General features: G+C 35.6%; 1 protein-coding gene across 1 annotated transcript; it reads left to right on the forward strand.

The window, feature by feature from the left end:
- The first annotated feature begins 742 nt into the window (after nt 1-742).
- LOC104423661 (UDP-glycosyltransferase 13) lies at nt 743-7,148 on the forward strand. Its single transcript, XM_039302855.1, has 5 exons — nt 743-2,102; nt 2,215-2,299; nt 6,457-6,568; nt 6,659-6,736; nt 7,068-7,148. The coding sequence occupies exons 1-5, from the start codon at nt 743-745 to the stop codon at nt 7,146-7,148; spliced, it is 1,716 nt and encodes a 571-aa protein (XP_039158789.1).
- The last annotated feature ends 13,789 nt before the right edge of the window (nt 7,149-20,937 follow it).

A 20,937-nucleotide genomic window follows, 5' to 3' on the forward strand; every position in this document is an offset into this window, starting at 1 on the left:
CTTGAGTGATAAGATATTATCTATTGAAGTTCTGCCCCCTCAAACTCCTTGTAACAACATATTGCGGGAAACATTTTTTTAACAAAATTCACCTAAGTGACTTGAAATGTGGACAGTAAAAGTTATGACACTTGTGGTGGTGTTTATTTTTAAAAATTATGACACTTGAGTGATCGATTGAAAATTATGACATTTAATTGTGGTGTCTTTTCCTCTTGAACTGTCGAAGCCGATCCATGGAGTAGCGGCAAAAGTTCAAGATTCTTTGTTAGAGAACTAATTATGAGGCAAGGGTCAAATAGAGTTCACTTCTTTAAAATTTCTAAGCATACTCCTGCATCAACCAAAGAAAACACTAGCAAAATGAAATTTGCATTCTTCGACAAAGTTCGTTCGGAGCGTGTCTTTTTCAATCCCAAAAATTAGAGTCAAACGGGGCAGGAGAAAATTTCGTCTTCCTTACATTCTTGAGCGTGAAGCAAAAGCAACCCAATCGAAATGGCTTCTCGCCATTGCCATCGAAAGTGGCAAAATTCGCTCTCTTTTCTTTAGCAGCTTTCCTTGACTCCATCTCCCTATTAAGACAGATTCCAACGCAGCTTGTGTGCCCCATCGGTCGCTGAAACTAGCAAGCCCCAAACCCAACAAACCTTCAACGAGATAGCCCTTTTGTCCTCTCGAGATGTCACAAATTAGTGAGCAGAAGAGCACCATCCACGTGGCTCTATTTCCGACCTCCGGAATGGGCCATCTGACGCCGTTCCTCCGCTTGGCCACCTCACTCGTCGCCAGCGATGTCCGAGTCACCTTCATTGCCGCGCACCCGACGGTCTCGCTCGCCGAGTCGCGCGCCCTCTCCAGTTTCTTTGCCAGCTTCCCTCAAGTTATTCCCATGCAACTGTGTCTTCTTCCCATCGACGAGTCTTCCAGCGGCACCGACGATCCCTTTTATCGCCATTACGAAGTCATCTGTAGGTCGTGCCGCCTCCTCCCTCCCCTCCTCTCGTCGATATCCCCGCCTCTTTCTGCTCTCATCACGGACATGAGCTTGATCTCCGCAGTCCTTCCTGTTTCTCGAGCCGCTGGCCTTCCAAATTATGTTTTCTTCACGTCGTCCGCCAAAATGCTGACGCTCTTCATGTCCTTCCATAAAATATCTGTCGGGAAAGCCATGCCTGGTTCTGGGGATAACGAAGATGTCATCAAGATACCGAATCTTGAACCGATACCCGTCTCATGGTTTCCGCCACCCCTATTGGAAGAAGAGGACAACTTCCTCAAAAGTTCTCTCATCCAGAACGGCAAGAGTATGAGCGACGCAGATGGGATTTTGATCAACACGTTCTATGGCTTCGAGCAGGATACATTAAGAGCGCTAAACGACGTCAATATAACGAGCGGATTGCCACCTGCGATCGCTATTGGGCCGCTTCCACCAGCTAACTTCGAAGAGCCTCATTCTCATCCATTGGCTTGGCTGGGCGATCAACCGATAGGATCTGTTGTTTACGTGAGCTTCGGCAGTAGAACAGCCATGTCGAGGGACCAGATAAGAGAGCTAGGAGATGGCTTGGTACGGAGCGGCGTGAGGTTCGTATGGATAGTGAAGAGCAAGAAAGTGGATGAAGAAGACACGGAGGGCCTAGAAGATGTGATCGGGCAGAATCTGATGATGGCAACCTCGGGTGCAGTGAACGGCCTAGTCGTGAAGTGCTGGTTGAACCAGAGCGAGGTACTAGGCCACCCGGCAATAGGCGGGTTTCTGAGCCACTGCGGGTGGAATTCGGTCATGGAGGCTGTGTGGCACGGCGTGCCGATGCTGGCATGGCCCCAGCACGGAGACCAGATGATCAACGCAAGCCTGGTGAAGAGGGCGGGGATCGGGATTTGGGAGGAGAGCTGGGGGAGGGGTGAGAAGGATGTGGTGAAGGGAGAGGAAATAGCGGACCGGGTTGAGGAGATGACGAGGGACGAGTCACTGAAAGCACGAGCCGCGAGAATGAAAGAAGCCGCGAGGACGGCCCTCGGAGCTGATGGGGACTCGGGAAGAGGATTAAAGGCACTGCTCGCTAAGTTGTCGCAAAATGGGTCGCGCTTTGATTGTTGACACGACAACTATATTACATTCGTGTAACAAAGATCGAATAATAATCGTTGTTAACGCACCAAATATTATCTTCTGAATCTGTAAGCTGCATGGTTACTTCAATATAGGCCGTCCTGTTTTGAAAATGCTCAGCATCTTCCTTGGCACCAGGAAGACCCTGAATCTGCAGACCGCCACCGAAAACTGCAGAAGGCAAGCCAACTTAGCAGAACAATTTCGTTCAGAAGCAAAGGTATGCACGAAATACCAAGAAATTTAAAATATATTACGCCGATCAAACTCATCGGGATTATTAATCATTGAAGTCAACGGTGAGATCCATATCAACAATGATTAAGATGTTTTGGGTTTCACGCGAACTATAGTCAATACAATATTCTTCATGATCATGGATAGTTGTCCATAAAGACGGTGGAAAAGGAAGCAGCCACCAATGAAAGTTACAACATACGATGATCGCAAGAGAGTCAGGTCAGATTGCTGAAAAACCGAGTCAGAACCGTTTGATAGGTGCAAAGTGTGGAAAAGGCTATTTGTTGTATACCCAAAAGATGTCATGCCCCGAAACTACAAGAAAAGGGAATGACACGGCTTTGTCTTTCATGTCGAAAGACACAGTCTCAAATATAACCAACTATTTAATATTAAAATGTATATCCCAACTATATATATAAGATAAACTAATAGCTTGGCTGTGATATAAGAGTTTTATAATCCATAAAAAAGGGTAAAAGAATGCTTTAAGTTCCAAAAGTTGACACAAATGGACACTTAAGTGTCACTTTTTTTTATAAAAAAAAAAATGGGACACTTGAGTGTCACATCCGCAAACCTTGTCAAAAAATCCTACATGGCATTTTTTTTTTATTATTAATTTTTTCACTTACGTGGCTCGCTAGCAAGTTGACTCAACAAAACACACACAAAAACAACATCATTTTGGTATAATTTGAATTTTAATATAAAATTTAATTAAATTAAATTTTAAAAAAATAATTATTATTATTTTTAAAAAAAAAAAAAGTGGAGGAGGAGGAAGGCGTTGACGGCCGAGGGCTCAACGTCGTCGCCGCCGCCGCCTCCCCATCATCGCCGGAAGGTGGGGAAGGGTTGGTTGGGGCCGCTAAGCCTGGCCGGGGCCGGCGACTCCGGTCGACCGGTGGCGAGGGCATGCGTGCCTCGCCTAGATCTAGGACGAGGGCCCACGACCCTCGCCTAGATTTGATGAGGGTTGGCGGCCCTTGCTCGGCCGGGCCAAGGGCCACCGCTCGCCGGGGGTTGAGGTGAGGGCTCGTAGGCCCTCGCCACCGACGGCCGAGCCCGGTGACCCCGGCCGACCCGCCCCCTCCGTCACCGGCCCTTCCCGGCGGTGATGGGAGGCAACAGCAGCAAAGCTCAACCTTTAGTCGCCTCCCTCCCTTTTTTTTCTAATTTTTTAATTTTTAATTTTAAATGTTTTAAATAAATTTAGTTTTTTAAATTAAATTAAATTATCTTTTATTTATCACGTCACCATCAAAATGACGTCATTTTGACACTGTTTAGCCACATTAGCATGCAAAACAACGCCATTTTGCACTTATTTTGCTAGAAATTACGCATATTAGTATTTTGGCTGGATTTTGGCCGGATTTGGTACTTAAGTGTCCATTTATGCCAACTTTTGGCACTCTAGGGGTTCGGAGTGCCCAAAAATTCTCTACTTTGGCCATAAATCCTCTTTCAACTTTCTAAATTCTCAAGTACACTTGCATGTATTCTTCTCACATTTTAATCCTAGAAGTAAAAAGCTGAATTTTCTTATTTGGAAGCTACAAGGTGGTGACAGTAAATTGGTGGGTCACGCTTGTTCAAGGTAAGTAAAGTTTCTAGATATTAAGTTAGTTCAATCTTCTTGGCACTTCTATTTTGGTAGGTATTTGAGATGTGTAATAATATTGTGAATATTGTAATTATTAAATTGTCTTGGTGATCTTGTATAAGTTTAAAATGTATGATCGATTTGCTTATAGTGCGGCATAATTGTAATGATGGATTAAAGCTTGACAGCGTTATATTACTAGTCTTAGGCCAATTTGTTGTTAATTATACACACATTTTATCTGCTTAAAATTAATGAAATTATTCTTGAAATTGTGATTTTTGGGGGCCATTGATATTATTCACATCGTGTTCATTCATTCTACCAAAATTAACTAAGTTTGAATTTATACGTTCTGTCATATTTGTCTTAATGACATTTTACATGTTTGTTTTGTCATATTTGTCATTGTTCTAATTTATTCTAAATAGTCACAGTTTATTTTTTCTGTCATATTTGTTTTGATGACTTATTGTATGTTCATTATACTAGTTAGAATGTGTTTGTTTTGCTTCGTTTGGTTTCATTTTAAATAGTAAGAATTTGTTCGTTCTACCATATTTATTTTGATGACTTTTGCATGTTTATTATGCTTAATTTGGTTTAACTCTTAATAGTAAGAAAATGTTTGTTCTGTCATATTCATCTTAATGACCTCTTATATGTTCATTTTGCTAGTCAAAATATGTTCATTTTACTTCATTCTCTTTTGTTTTGAATAATTAGAATATGTTTGTCCTGCAATATCTGTATTAATGATCTCTTACATGTTCATTTTATTTCATTTTGTTTCATTATGAGTAGTTAGAATATGTTCATTTATCTCATCATATCATAATTTGGAATCAAAATTTATTTGTTCATTCTATTAGAGTTTCAAGTCAAAATCCGTTATTTCATTCTACTAAATTTTATTAAGTCAAAATCTACTTATTTGTTAAAACTCCTATTTTATTTTATTAATTTTTATAAAGTCTGAATGTACTCACTTAATTATTTAAACTTTAATGAACAAAATATATCTATTGTTTAAACTCATGTACTATTTCACTGTTTAGATTTTGACGATTAGAATGTGATTAAAGGTTATTTCATACTCGGTTATCTGATTGATGTATTAAATTGAGTTGGGAAATGTGTTTTATGCTTGTAAGTATGACTTGAATAAGATTAATATGATCCCATTACCCATATAGTGATGAATGACAATGTCTAGTGGTGGAAGTTTGCGGGATGTCCTAGTAGTTGGGATGTCTCAAAAAGTATTTTGGGATACCTCGAGAGTTGAGATGCCGTTGTGATGGGAATGTCATTTGGTGAAAGTTTACAATAGAATTTAGATACCCATGAGTTAGGATACTCCGAGAGATTTCAAGAGGAATTAATGAATAAAATATATTACCATGGGTAAAACCAAACATTATAGAAATTATTTATTTTGTGTGAAACATGGTATGCCATATACATGAGTCTAAATATATATTGTTGGATGACGATTTATGTGGTAAATAAAAATGAGAAATGTAAAATCTACTCATGCCTTTATCACACTTATCGGATTATTATGCATTCACTTTGCTCATGTCAAGTGAAGTGGTAAGATGATTATTCTAAACTTAAACTAAAAATTTCATTTACTGGGTTTCGACTCATTCATTTATCTTTTCAAATATGTACGTTGGACACCCCATAACCTTTACACTATAGAGTTTTTATGCATTTTGAAGGTCTTTATGAAAATGTGCTAAAATTATTGATCTATGACTTTGGTCTAGACATTTGTATAGGCAGATGTTTGGAGTGTAGTATGGAGATAGATCTCCTCAACCCTTACCCAGATTTTTATAATATGCTCGTAATGTAGTAAAGTTGTGAACTTAAATATGGTATAAATAAAAGAAGTATAAGTATGTTATCTATACTTGTACAACTTTCTTTGAAAATGTATTTGGAAAATGTTTGATTGCATTTCCACATGCTAAAATAAAATGATATTGTGTCATAGGTAACGTTTTAGGTGTCACTTTTAGTGTTTCATATTTAGGGGATTTAACCTTTAAGGTCTCATGCTAGTCTATAGAGAGAAGTTCGACTTATGATTTAGGGTTTTTTCTAAGCTTTATTCATCAACATCTTATGAGTATTATTTTCATTGATCTTTACTTTTTGAAGGTCTTTTTTTAGCAATTTCGCTTTTTTAGTGTGCTCCAAAAGATGAAAAAAAAAATCTTATGTTTGAACTTTCACAAGTAACACAAACTACTTGCTAGTTTAACGTATGACACAAAACTACATGAACACCAAACAATAGCAAATGTGTGGATCCATTTTATTCATTTGATTAGGAATTAATGTTATTCACATATAATGTTTAGCTTTTGTTTGTTAATCTGCTTATCTTAAATTCTACAAGGTTTATTCCTTAGAATAGATAGCGTTTTTTTTTATCATATGCATAGCTGCTAAAAACATACATTGTTATTTTTAGGTGGATAAAGAAAGTTGACTGGAGGTTATTTGAAGTTGGGGTTAGGGCTAGTGTTGCTAACTTGGGCGAAAATGAATCTGGGGTTGAAGTAGGAGATGAAATTGGGGTTATGGTTATGATTGAGCTAAAATAATGGAGTGTTAGCTAGGGTGAAGATAATGAGAGTGATGATGGCTTTTACTTTGAGAGTAATGTTGTTTAGAGTAATGTTGATGAAATTGATGCATTAGTTAAAAGTGATGATGATTATGTCCTATCTGATGACAAGGATTACTTTCAAGTAAGAGAAAATGTCACAAATAGTCCATGAACTTTTATTTATTGTTCAATATTGTCCATGACTTTCGATTTGCTCAATTTAGTCCCTAAACTATTGACAAATGTCTAATCTAGTCCCTAAATTATTTGAAAATTGACCAATTTTGTTCTTCCGTTAGTTAAAGTTAATGGAATTGACTTACGTGGCTTTTAGTCTCTTAAGTATAGAATAAAAAGGACATGTGGAAAATCCACATGGAACTTACCATTAAAACAAGTCAAACCACCGTCCAAAAAAGAAACACGAAAGCACTTCTTCTCTCTGCTTTTGTGATTGGTGCTCTCATCTCCAGCTAGTCCCAAAACTTGTATCAAGGAGCGAAGAAGAAGATCAAGACACGGAGGAGGAGGATGTAAGGGTTATAGTCCATTAGAATTACGTATCTTGATTTTTTTTAGGGCATACATGTATGTTTAGGGTTCAAAACTTGAGCTTGCATTGAATGACTCTATCTTGTCGCACAAGAGAAGTTACTTTGTGCCCGGAGTGTTGTCTCGGGCATAATGCTTCTAATGAAGACTTGGGTCTATATGTGAGGGAATTCTACAAGGATGATGTGTCTAGATGGCTTGTCCATGTTTGTTATTTAAGGTTAATTAGGGCTTTCTTCAAGGATGGGTTAATCGAGGTTTTTCAAAGATGATAATGCATGGTTTATTTGACTTGATCGATGCATGGTTATGACATAAAGTGTGAATAGTTTATTTGAGCATGTTGTGTTATGCAATAACCTAAAAGAGTATTGAAAAAATATTGAATGCACAACAAGTTTTTCTTTATTAATTTAAAGTGGTCCAAACTTGCCATAGTTTTAGATTTTAGCTTTTTCATGGATTTTTAGATATGGCCCCCATTTGTCTTTGTTTAATTGTCTTTAGATTATACTTTCAATGTTTGTTTGTTCTTATTATATAAACAATATAAATATTTTGATTGGTGTCCTTTTCCTTTTTTAATTTAGATGATTTTTATGCGTAATTTTTTGCAGATTTACATGGCTGATGAGACATTCCAATTTACTCTATAGGTTGGGGGTAGGTTTATTCGTGATAGAATAATATAATATGTTGATAGTCATAAGAGTGAGTGGCTTTATGATCCAGACAAATTAAGTTACTTTGAGATTTTGCACTTGATACAAGATATGGGTTACTCTAATAATGAGAAATTTCACTACTTAATGCCGAGAAAGAATTTTGAGAATGGTTTAAGATTAATTGAAGATGACACTTCGGTATAGAAAATGATAGGATTTTGGGCAAATTTTGTCAGTACATGTGAGATATTTATTGAACATGGCAAAGACATGAGGTTGGCATTTGTGATGGGTTAGTTGAGGGATTAATGAACATAGAAGAAAATGAGGGAGCTGTAACACTTATTGAAGATGATGATGAGCTTGTTGAGGTGCCATGGTTATCTAACAATGAAGAAGAAGAACTTCAAGTGGCTAGGAAAAAATTGGAACTTTTAAGGGAGATAATGCATATGGTGTTGCTAGGTTGCTAGAGATACATAGTGAAATAAATGTAGAAGTAAACAAAAAAAGGAGGAAAGAGGCTATAGCAACCCATTGTGAAGATAACGTTGAGCTTGAAACTGAATACTTTGACTAAGTGACTTTAATTGGAGCTTTGTCACAAGTGATGAGGAAGAACTAGAGGTAGAAGAGGCTGCTAGAAGGAAGAGCACACATGTGCAATATGATGAAACCATAGAGATACTTCACTCTACACTGAATATCGTATTTGATGGCCTTAAACAATTTAAGGAAGCTATCAATAAATATGCATCTACCATAAGAGTTGATATTGAATTTATCAAGAATGACAAGGTGCGAGTAAGGGTAAAATGTAAGGCTAAAAATTGTGATTGGTTAATTTATGCAACTAGAGATAACAAGACAGGCTTGTTTCTAGTGAAAAATTTTAAGGATGAATGCACGTGCTCCTGGTCACGTGGGTCTTTCCATCTACATGCATGATGAAGGTTCACATCTACATACGTGATGAAACATTATCTAAGTTTGTGGATGGCAGCTCCTTCAATGAAATTGCAGGAGTTCAAGAGAATTGTGCGAGAGCAAATGAGCTTAGATGTTACTATTAGCCAATGTAAAAAGACTAAGGAAAAAGTAATCAAAAGACTAAATGAGATGTATTCCTATGAATTCAGTAGGTTATGAAGTTATTGTGAAGAAATTATTCATAGAAATCCCTGAAATAACGTGAAGGTAAAGTTTCTAAGAGAATCCCCAAATTCAAGACCCATCTTTCAATGAATTTATATTTGTTTTGATGTCGTGAGAAAGGGATTCCTTAAAAGGTTACAGACCTTTGATAGGGTTGGATGGATGTTTTTTAAAAGAAATGTTGAAGGGCGAGTTATTGATTGATGTTGGGAGTGATGCAAATAATCAAAAGTACATTATCGCATGGGCTATTATGGAGGTCGAGAATAAGGATTCATGGGGTTGGTTTGTAGAGGCCTTGAAGTATGACCTTGGCACAAAATACAGTATGGTATACACATTGTTCTCAAATCAATAGAAGGTAATGTTATTACTCTTCCTTCATTTTGTAGTTTTCATGTGTGACATATTTAATCTCATTATATAAATGATAATACCATGGACTCATTGTAGGGGTTTGTGCAAGACATATTTATGCGAATTGGCACAAGAAGAATGGGGGTAACGATTGTCACAAGCAATTTTGGATGTGTGCAAAGTCAACTACAATCCCTCAATTTGAAAAGCATCTTGAAGAATTAGGTAAGATGAGTAAGATAGGAAAAGCTAATTTGATAAGAATTGCTCCAAAATATTGGTACAAGGCTTTCTTTAAAACTATGTGCAAGTCATATAGTGTGGACAATAACTTATCAGAAGCATTTAATGGATCGATACTGGAAGCTAGATACATGTCTATCATATCCATGCTTGAGGATATTAGAGAAAAGATTGTGACAAGAATGCATGAGAAAAGAGGTGCATGTCAAAGATGGAAAAGAGACATTGCGCCTAGAATATTAGAGAAAATAGAAGGTAATAAAAAAGAAAGTGCCATTTGTCATGTGCTTTGGAATGGAGAAGATGGATTTGAAGTGCACCATAGGAACGATAAATTTGTAGTGGAGATATGAAATAACTCATGTTCTTGTAGGGCGTGGGACTTAAGTGGGATTCAATGCCCTTATGCAATTTGTGTCATTCTATTCAAAGGGGAGGAGATAGAAACTTTGTTGCCCACTGGTACAAGAATGATAGCTATTTAAAGACGTATACTTGGAAGCAATGAATTGTGAGAACCTTTGGTGGCACCAATGCCTCGAGTTATGCTTGGTAGGCCTAAACGGAAAATGATAAGAGAGGAAGGAGAATTTAGAAATGGGTTCAAAGTGTTAAGACAAGGCAAAAAATCACATGCCATTTGTGTTTCAAACAAGGCCACAACTCAAGAACTTGTCCATTGAAACAAAAGAAAAAGGTAAGGTTTATTCACTCTATGCCTTTAGTCTTTGTTGGTGTCAATATTATTTTACTTTATTTTCTTAATGGACATGATGAAGAAATAGTGGGACAGAGAGAAGCCAACCCACTTGTTATAAAGATCCATCATAACAACGCCACCACTCAAAAGGTACTCTTGACCTTACTTTTAAGTAAGTGACTATGTGCTCGAATAATTATAAGTGTCATTTAAAATTGAGAGTTGATCTTCTTAATAGTTGATCCATTTCTATTAAGAAATACTGACCATGATGTGGTCAATGTGGAGAAGGTGGAGAGCGCATCACGCAAATTTATCACCATAATGGGACTAAAGGTATAACTTTACAATAGAAAATTGTTGTTATGTAAAGATTTGACATTTGATTATTTAATTGATTGATGCATTTATTTTGTCTAGCAACAAAACACAAACATCATGAAAAAGAAGCAAGAAGAAAGGAAACAAGTCGAGTAGCATTTGAACAATATTGAAAGTGTTGGATTAGCAAGATCTCCAAGAAAGAGGCAAAATGACCAAAAGTAGCTGTTTGAAGAGTGGAAATGGAACATACTCTAATCCTTTTTGTTGACATGATACTCTTGTATTTAAGACCAAGAGATATGTTTTTTTTTTTGTAGTTTTGGAAGTGTTTCAGATGTAGCAATGATGTTAAGAGGACAAGCATTCTTGATTGTTTTTTTATAGTACATTCGATATATGAAAAGAAATGCAAATGGCCTTACTTTTGTCTAATCTGTAGGTGTTAAAGATTACAGTCAATACTCTTGAATAGTTGGCTTGCCCACGGCTATTTGTTTGTGAGTCCCCCAATCTCTCTAATCTCTCCCCATCATCCGCTCCTCAAGTTTCCATCTTTCATCGTATGTGTCTAGTGGGTCGAAGTCAAATTCGGATCAAGTTCTTTACTTGACTTTGATGGAGATGTTTCTTGATCGTGCCGTCCTTCTATTCTTACTTGTGCGCTTATTGTATTGAATGATTAGCACCCCCGGTTCCTTTGAAAATTCCCGATTGAAGTGTGTTAGAGGAGAGGGTCCCGTAATATGAATTCCCAGATTTAAGTAGTAGCACTTGACTGATTGTGATCAGTCCTCTTACATTTTTCTATTATTTCATTTCTTGATTCTCCCACCCTCTCCTCTTTGTGTGAGGTCTAATTCTATATTCTTCGGTAGAAACCTTAGGGGTTTTAATTCATGTTGTTCTATTGGGGGCACATGAACAAATTTAGAGCTCGACATATGTAATTGATGTTGGTAAATTATCTTTTGCATGGACTCGTCATGTGAAAGTGCAACCTTCCAAACTAAAAAAGGTTGGTGTTTTACTTTATGTTACTCCTTCCCAGACAAGGACCGTGAATGTTAGCAATCTCTCTCTCGATGCATTTGAGTTGGACATAAAGGAGTTCTTTTTCGTTTTTAGATGAAATCGAACATGTTGAAATGCAAAGGTTAGCTTTCATTTTAATGATGTTATTATCTGATGTTACCTTATTTATGTATTTGTTGTGCTCATTTGCAGGATATTAAAGAAGGGACTCTAAAACCATTGTTTTTTTCTAGTTTTTTGTTCCATTGCATATCGGTCTCCCTTTGATGATAGTGAAGACTTTTTGCGATTTTAGCACATACTAGATTCCCATGGAGGTTCACGCTACTTTTTTCCTCTTTCAGCAACAATAAGCATTCTCAAGTTGTATGTTACCTTCAAGGATCCCTAAGGAGCAGAGAATGTTGTTCTTCTGTCGGTATGCATTATATTTTCACATGTTTTAGTTAATTTTTATTTGCTCTGCTCTTCGTATGTTAGTAGGAAAAAAACCAAAGCACTATCCTACTTTAGGAAGTGTTTGCAACTTACACTCGATAGCCAACTCTGCTATGAGGAGTTCTACTAGTTGTTTCAATCACACATGCTTTTTGGTAGATATCGAGTCTAAATGGTAACAAGTGGTCACGTCGACAAGGAAAGTGCAACAGTGAAACTTAATTATTTACAGCCGACATGCACTTCTAAGTGCGAACACCTAATGCGGTGGCAATGGGTTTGAAAACTTGAAATCATTTAGTTTATTCTTCATATTTTTTGCAACACCTGGTTGTTGCATCTTGAAATTTATGCTTGCAAGCTCATTTAGGTGTTTTGCTTGAGTAGAATATATTATCCCATAAAAGAGTGTTTCATTGATTGCTACTTTAGTGAAACATTTCTCAATGAAGGTTTATGAAAAAGAGATCTAAATAAAGGTAATTTTAGTTAGCATCCCCATTCTCAAATGGTTTGATAGCCATATACATGTTTATCAATTCCATCTTTCAACTTTTGCAGGTGAATTCATGGCCATTATGGTAAGACTTTGTCAATAATAACAAGCCAATCTTATTCAAAGGTAGAAATGAAATTCTTTCGTAACAACTTCAATGAATTTTCATTGTAAGAACATCACTTTTCATTGCAAATACCAGCAGTGAATGAATTTAACATTGTCATTCCTAAAAAAAACAACTTTTTATTGCAACCAATCATGATCGCTAGGCCTATTGCTATTTGCTAATTTCTCCTCCTTGCTATATGTTTGCTATTAATAGCTCGAGACCATAGAGGAGAAGTTGATGGAGGGAAGAATTATGGATTGAATTTAGAAATCATCTGCTTTTGCTCCTTGACACTAGTATGGTCAAGCTCCCTTTGTTCCTTCTCCTTCAATGAGTGCTCAGTGGCAGTTCACTGAACTACACGAATGTCCAACCTATGCCACTTTTGCCACAGGGTATCAGCTTCAGGTGTCAATTGAGTGTATTCATCTCCACTTATTGCTCTCTTTCTTTCTTCAATTGTTGCATGTCTTCTTGCTTTTTTGGTTATGGAATTTTGCTCCGAGGAGTATTTGGTGTAATCGGTGTACAAAGGTGAAAATGTCAAAATTGACTCAAAAGATAACCAATTTATCTGCTTCTAGGAAGCAAGTCCTTCAATTGTCGAATTATGAGCAATATCCCATTGGTCAATTCCTGGGTCATCCACATTTAAGGTAGACGGAACACAATCTCTTCAAAGCTTTAAGTTGCGATGCTCGCACCATTCTTCACTTATTCCTCTCTTTTTGAATTCTGATTGAGCAAATTCAAAGTTTCACCTGCATGAGCGGTGTGTGCCCACCAAGACCCCAAGATTCGAATCATCGCTAGCATCAACCTCAACCCAACCATCTTCACTCCAGTCTCAATCCAAGCATTTTGAGAAGTCGGATGTTGAGAAGGAAGAAGAATCATCAATGTGAAAAAGAGGATTGCAAACATATAAGATATTCTGACCAAAAGAAATTAAATAAAAAATGGATTAGCTATGCTTTCTACTTCCCCCCTTGAATCAGTTCATCTCTTCCAATCCAATTGTGTCGCCATGAGAGAGAAGGCTTCTTTGAGGGCTAGGGCTTTGATGCACTTGGCCGAGGAGGCGCCGATTGATTTTGCAAACCTAGCGGCCGTATTCCCTTATGGAATCACGATGTATATCGGTGGTGTTTCCTTTTGATTCTCCCTTAAGGATGGATCCATCAATATTGAGTTTCACTGAGCCATTCTTTGGTGGTTTCCACTATAGAAGTTCACTTTCTCTCTTCTTCCATCTGTTCGGTGTCGCTGGGTTCCAAAACTATAAGATTTTGTGATTATGTTCAAATCTAGTCCCTTTGAAAAAGAGGGCTTTTGAAGCCCCAATTTGTTTTCCTTTTTTAAAGTATATATTGAATGATACTTTTAATAATCCAACTCAGCTCCATGTCATCAATTAATGCTCCATGTCATCACTTAACGGTTTGAACAACCGGAAGAACTAGATATAACTTTTGTCAATAGTTTAAGGATCAAATTGAGCAAATCGAAAACTCAAGGACAAAATTGAACATTAAATAAAAGTTCAATGACCATTTGTGACATTTTCCCTTCAAGTAAAGGAAATGAGACTGAAGGTGAGTATGATAAGGGAGGCAACAACATTGACTATTGATATAGTAGAAGAAGACATATACGAGGGTGAAGATGATGAGAACATCAAAGCATATGAAGATCTTAATCATTCTAACACTAGAGATGAGGAATTATGTGAACAAAACAAGATCTCTGACTATTAGATAAGAACCTAATTGTGACCATATAAATTTACAGTTTTAGCTAGGCATGAAATTCGAGTCTTGTACTTAGTTTAAGGGAGTGGTGTAGGCATATACAATCGTTAATGGCAACACTATTTGATTGGAAAAAGAGTGAATTTACAAAGATATATATGAAGTGTGTGTCCGAACGTCAATGGTCCGTTTACAACAATTGATTAAAGAAAGAGAAAACTTTTTTTTATTAAGACGGTTGGAGAAGAACATACTTGCCCTAGAAGCATGAGAAACAAATAAGCATCTTATGGATGGATTGCCAAATAGTTCTTGCTTAAAATCAAAGTTAATATGAAATATACAGCAATACAATCGCGGACAAATGCAATGGAGATGTGCACTCAATCTAAGTAGCACCGACATCAACATGTGATACGTGACAAGACACAACATGACATGATGGCATGTTTTTTCTCAAAAAAATAGAATTCCGACATGTTGAGACATATTATATATTAAATGTATATTTTTTATAAATTAATTTGATTCAAACCCATAAATAAATAAATCATAAAAAATAGTATAGAATGAATTTATACTAAAAATATTAATCCATAATTTGTTAATATCATTCATTGTTTTGAATTGACAAATTCAACTACATTCAATTTCAATAATCCATAAAACTTGGAGAGAGAGAAAAACATGTAGTCTATATTCCACTATTAAATTTAATATTTAACAATAAGTAAAAAAATCCACATTTTATTATCAAATATAACAATAAGTTATTCGTATACAATATCCCCCCCCTTTGGTTTTTGAAAGATTTACATTTTGACCTCTATTTTATTGAAAATGTTTAAAATAGAACCCGTGTGTATTGGATTGGCATTCAAGATGCCGGACTCAACTACTGTTGGCATATTCAAAGCGTTAACCACATGTCGGATTTTTAACATTTGTTGACCACGTGTCGGACACCAACATGTGTCCAACACTGACATGAAGGCCTTCAAAGAGTGTTTATGCTTCATAATACTCAATAAAAGAACTTATTACGAAGCAATTGTTACAATTGCTAGAGCTCTTAAGACCATCAAGGGTCAATTTACCAAGCACTATAAGTTAATGATATCTTATAAAGCTCAATTAAAGTAATATAGTAAGAACAACACATTTAATCTCGTGCTTAGACACCCACACAATATGTTCAATATATTCTATGTGGTTTCAAAGGGCTAAAAGATGATTGTTTAGAAGGTTGTAGAAAAGTAATAGGACTAAATTGTTATTTTATTAAGACTGTAATAAAGCAAATGCTACTTGTACTATTGTAAGAGATAGAAACAATTAGATTTTTCCAATTGCGTGGGTTGTTGTTAAAGCAAAAATAGAAGATAATTGGACATGGTTCCTTAGGTTACTATTCATAGACCTTCAAGTAAGCAAAGGTAATGATTGGACCTTTATAAGTGATCAACAAAAGGTAGAATTAGTCTCCATCTTCATTAGTTTCTTCCTAATAGTAGTTGAATTATATCTTGTAGGGCCTTATCAATGCATTTTAATTTTGTCTTGCAGGGCCTTATTGATGTAGTTTCTTCATTGTCTCTTTGTATAGAACATAGAAATTGTTTAAGGCAAATTTTATGCAAATTAGAAAAAATTGCATCGAAGAAATGTGTTGAAATTACTTTTGGAAAGCTGCATATGCCACACACAAAGGTTGATTTCAATTGGCATTTGAAGGAGTGAAGAGGGAGTTTGTTGGTGCCTATGAAGACTTCATGAGATAAGGTCCAAAGCATTTCTGCAAGGTATCATAAAGGCTGGCGAAAAATGTGATGCCATTGGGAACAATATAAGCAAGACTTATAATGTGTATATTCGCAAGCAAATAGAAATGCCAATTGTTAATAGGCTAAAGGGGGTGAGAACAACATTGATGATAAGAATGTATGAGAAAATTCAATTAATGGTAGATTCTAGAGATAAATTACATCCTATAATTAGAGTAAAGGTAGAGGAAGCAAAGATGAAGTCTAGGTTTTTTGTTGTAAAACCATGAATTGTGGAACATTTTAAAGTTGAAGTGGGTGATGATAGGTTTGTGATAGATCATAGAGGGCGGACATGTGCTTGTAGGCAGTGGATATCTCAAGAATACCCTGTTGCTATGCTATTTTATGCATTAATTATATAAAATACGAAATTAATCATTATGTTGATAGCTATTTTTAAAATGATGCATATGAAAGATGTTACCAATTTCCATTGTAAGCATGAAGAGTTATGAATAAGGAGCAAATGAGAAAGGCAAAGAGCCCAAGTGAAAAAAAAAAAAAAAAGAGCTTTATTTTCCATCACTTAATTCACATTCTTGTCACGTTGACACCGTTTGAAGTCTTTGTCCATCTCAACAACCATGTAAGACTTTTAACAGTGACTTCTGACAGAATTATAATCGAGGGTAAATGTGTCTTACAAGTAGAAGTTTGTGATAAATTTATTACAGTGGGCATAGCCTGGGGTTTTTAGTATCATGGATTTTTTTCTTTGAGTAAATATGTCATCATAATAATTACCATTAGCAATGATAAATTTAGTACCTAAACTTTCTCTCATTTTTAAATTAAGTACCTAAACTTTTTTATGTTTAATCAAATATCTAAGGTCTTTAAAATTGGCTTAATTAGTATTTATGTTAAATAAATTGTCATATTGCATGCTTTTTAATGATGTGCCTCACATTCCAACAACAATCATCCGCAATTAGTGTATGTGACTGCAAAAATTATGCCACCCTGGTTGTCTAATGCATATGATGAAGAAAGATGACATGGAAGCATCTCACCAATCTTAGTGTACTAACTAACCTGGTCACATTAGCATTCTCATTAAGTGTACAACTAGCGAGCTGATGTAAAAATCAGTCATGTCAGCTAACACCGTTAATGTTTTATCAAAAGTAGTTTGGCTGCTTAACTGAATTGGAAAAATGTTTAGGTACTTGATTGGAAAAAAAAGTGAAAGTTCATATATGTGTGCGAAATCACAGTGTACTTTGAAATGGCCAATTTCTTAATCCCCAATCAAGAGAAATAAATTGTGTCAATTTGCATACTAGAATGGTGACCCCAAATGCATAAGTTATTGTGCACTTTGGAAATATGCAATGGAGTTGGGGAATGTGACAATTAAAGCAGAAAATATCGTTCAAATGATGAGGCAAAGTGATATGATAAATAAAGATCAAAGAGGCAGAAAATTTAACATGGCAAATATAGTGTCAAATAATTAAAAGTGATGTACGACTAACACGGTACGTGAAGTGACAATGCATGAATGCTGTATTGGAAGACCGCATAGTCATTTGGAAAATAAAACGAGGTTAGGAACAATCGTGAGTCTTTGATTGACATGTTCGAGACTTCTGTGAAAGACCGTGGTCATTTGGTCTTATCAACGATGAAACACCTAACAACTCTTGAACACGATCTTTTTGATACGATGACTGATGAACTAGCCAACATAACGACAAGGCGTTGCTTGTTTTTTTTTTTTTTTTTTTTTCCTTTTTAAAGCTCCATTTTTTTTTGAAAAAAGAAAAATTTGGAAAATATTTTCCTAAGAATAATTGATTGTATCGCTTAGAAAAATAAATGAAAAAAAATATTTTCATCGTCCATGAAAATATTTAGACATAAATTGTAGTTGATAGTAAAAACATCTCTCATTAATTAATTATTTCAAGCGATCTAAGTGGTTTTTTAAGAATTTTTTTAAATTATTCATTTTTTTTTGTAAAACAAACGCATAAGGAAATAAATTTACTAATTTTTTTTTCTATTTCTATAATCTCATTACAAAGTGTTCCTCTTTTTAATTTTTTTTTCTTTCCCTCGGTGAATTTATCTAGTTATTTTCTATGTGGTAGCAAACTACCTTCTTTCTGTGGAGATATTTTTAAAAGATTTGGAAATCATATAAATGAATTTTAATTTGATTAATGAAAAATCGAGAAAAGAATTGTCCAATGATTTATTTTTTAATTATAGATGAATGAATATTAAAAAGATATCTTTCGTTTTCTAATTAGAATTATACATATGTACATTGTTTATTTTCAAATGGAAAGCTGGCATTAACCATCGGCTTATTTTACCCCTTTTGTAAGTTATCCCTCTAAAATTCAATAACAAGCATTTCTATTAAAGTAATTTGTTGTGGGAGCCCGTTTAGAGGAGTTATTTTTAAGTAAGTCTATCCATTTAATAGATTTGCCGGTAATTTTGGCATTTTGACAAAACACAGAAATGCGTAATTAAATAATAATAGACTTTGCGAGCATAATCTATTTTGTTAACATATATTAAATTTACGATGGATATTCCCCTCAAATAAGCCCGGGATTCATTGTGAAAATAATAATGCTTAAATGACTAAAATGCAAACTTTAAATTCAAAATGAAGTAAACTAGTTGACACTAATATCCTCGTTTGAAAGTTTGATTTATGAGCATGTATGTGTAGAATTAGTAAAATTATTATGTTATTGTATGTGTACATGTGTGGGAATTTAAACACTAAAGTTTTAAGTCGAATTGCAGAGCTTACCTTAAAAGCAATATGTGATTTTCCTTGTGCGATTAGTTTATTTTAGGAATGAGCTTGGTTTATGTTGATGCAACATATATAGATCTTATCATCTGCACTATTTTAGATCTTTAATTATCCATATGCATTAAGGGTGAATGGTTCCAAATTTCATACAAGTTCTACCTGAAATATGGAACTAAGTAAAACATACTCCTCATTATTTTGGAGCATACCTTGAAACTTAGAACATACCCTATCACATATTTTAAAGTCATCCACAAGGCATATCCAGATTCTACCTATATTATTAATTGAATGATCGAAGTGACTTATTACCTTGAATGACTATTATTTGCTGCTAAAGTTCACTAACCATAACTTGTATTTAAAGATATGAAAAATATAAAAAAATTAGCAAAATAAAAGCCTCAATCATAAAATGGAAGCTTGGTTTAGTGATTCCAAATTTTATACTCATTACGAATGCCATAGAGTACCATCCATAAGATAGTACAAAGGTATAATTTTAAAAAAAAAAGAAGATAAAAACTTATTCTAGGCTTTAAGTTACAGGTTCCACCAATCTAAAACTTGGAAACTGAAATCTATTCAACGAAACAAATTTGGAACCTAAAACTCACCCTACGTACTTGGAACCTAGAACCCTCTATTATGCATTGCTTTTTGTTTCTATTCTATTAGAGATAAGTGTATAGAAGTCCCAGAACTTATTACGAAAGTACAATTGAATCATAAAACTTACAAAAAAAGTGTAACATAAATCCTAAAATTTGTCAAATTATTGTAATCGGGTTATTTCGTTAATATCATCCAATTTGACTAACGACAAATGCTAACGTGTCTTTTTTATTTATTTATTATTTTCTCCATCCTATGTGATGATAGTGTGGCTAAAATGACATCCTTTTGGTCTAAATTTGATTTTTATTACATATTTTATTTAAATTTAAATAAAATACTAAATTAAAAGAAAAAAAAGGGGTTGAGATAGAGAACCGTAAACCCTCGTTGCTGTGGTCCCACCATCCTTGATAAGCCCTCGCCTATAGTCAGTGTGGTCACTTGCCATTGACTAGGGCCTTATGACCTTCGCCAGCCATCCCCACCCTCGTCGATCCTTCCAATTTAACTATTTTTTTAAAAAAAAACTAAATAAAATGTGTATTAATAAATTATATCTGGATCAAAATGACGATGTTTAAGCTTTATGTTTCATGTTTTAGTGACATCATCATTATGTTGGTGAAAGAAAATATCATAAAAATAGGTCATGTCAACATTTTCTCATTAGCTAAGTTGGATGGAATTAATAGAAGGACTCGATTGCACTAAATTAATAATATTTAGGAATTGATTGCACTTTTTATAAATTTTAATTCTCAACTCCACTTCACGACGAGTTTTACAATTTATCGTGCGTCCCATTCTTTTATGAAACCAAGAGCTTAAATGATTGGTGTTGAACTATGAATGGAAATTAAGTGCTAGAAAATTTGCTTGAGAAAAACTTTATCTCATCCCATTTCGAAGCCTCCTAATTTTCGGATTAGAAATCACTAACGAGCACCACAAACTCCAATCACCATGCTTAACCCAATTAAATAATAATTAACGACGACCTTGGATCTCCCCACCGTTCTTCCCCTTACTCAAGACCAAAACCATGTCCGCCCTCTCTTCCCTCTCTTCCTCCCGATCTCGCACCTGAAATTTCCACCACCAGCGACGGCTAGAGCTCCACCACCACCACCACCACCACCACCATCACCACCATCGTCACCACCGGCCGCCGTCTGAGCTCTCTCATGGTGGTGGTGCAAGCCTCCAAGCTGACCATCCCCACCAACCTCTCCCTCTCCCCGTCCCCGGCCATCACCGCCGTCCTCTATGACCCCCACTCCCTCTCCCTCGCC

The sequence above is a fragment of the Eucalyptus grandis genome, chromosome 10 (genome assembly GCF_016545825.1).
Source record: "Eucalyptus grandis isolate ANBG69807.140 chromosome 10, ASM1654582v1, whole genome shotgun sequence".
Classification (NCBI taxonomy): domain Eukaryota; kingdom Viridiplantae; phylum Streptophyta; class Magnoliopsida; order Myrtales; family Myrtaceae; genus Eucalyptus; species Eucalyptus grandis.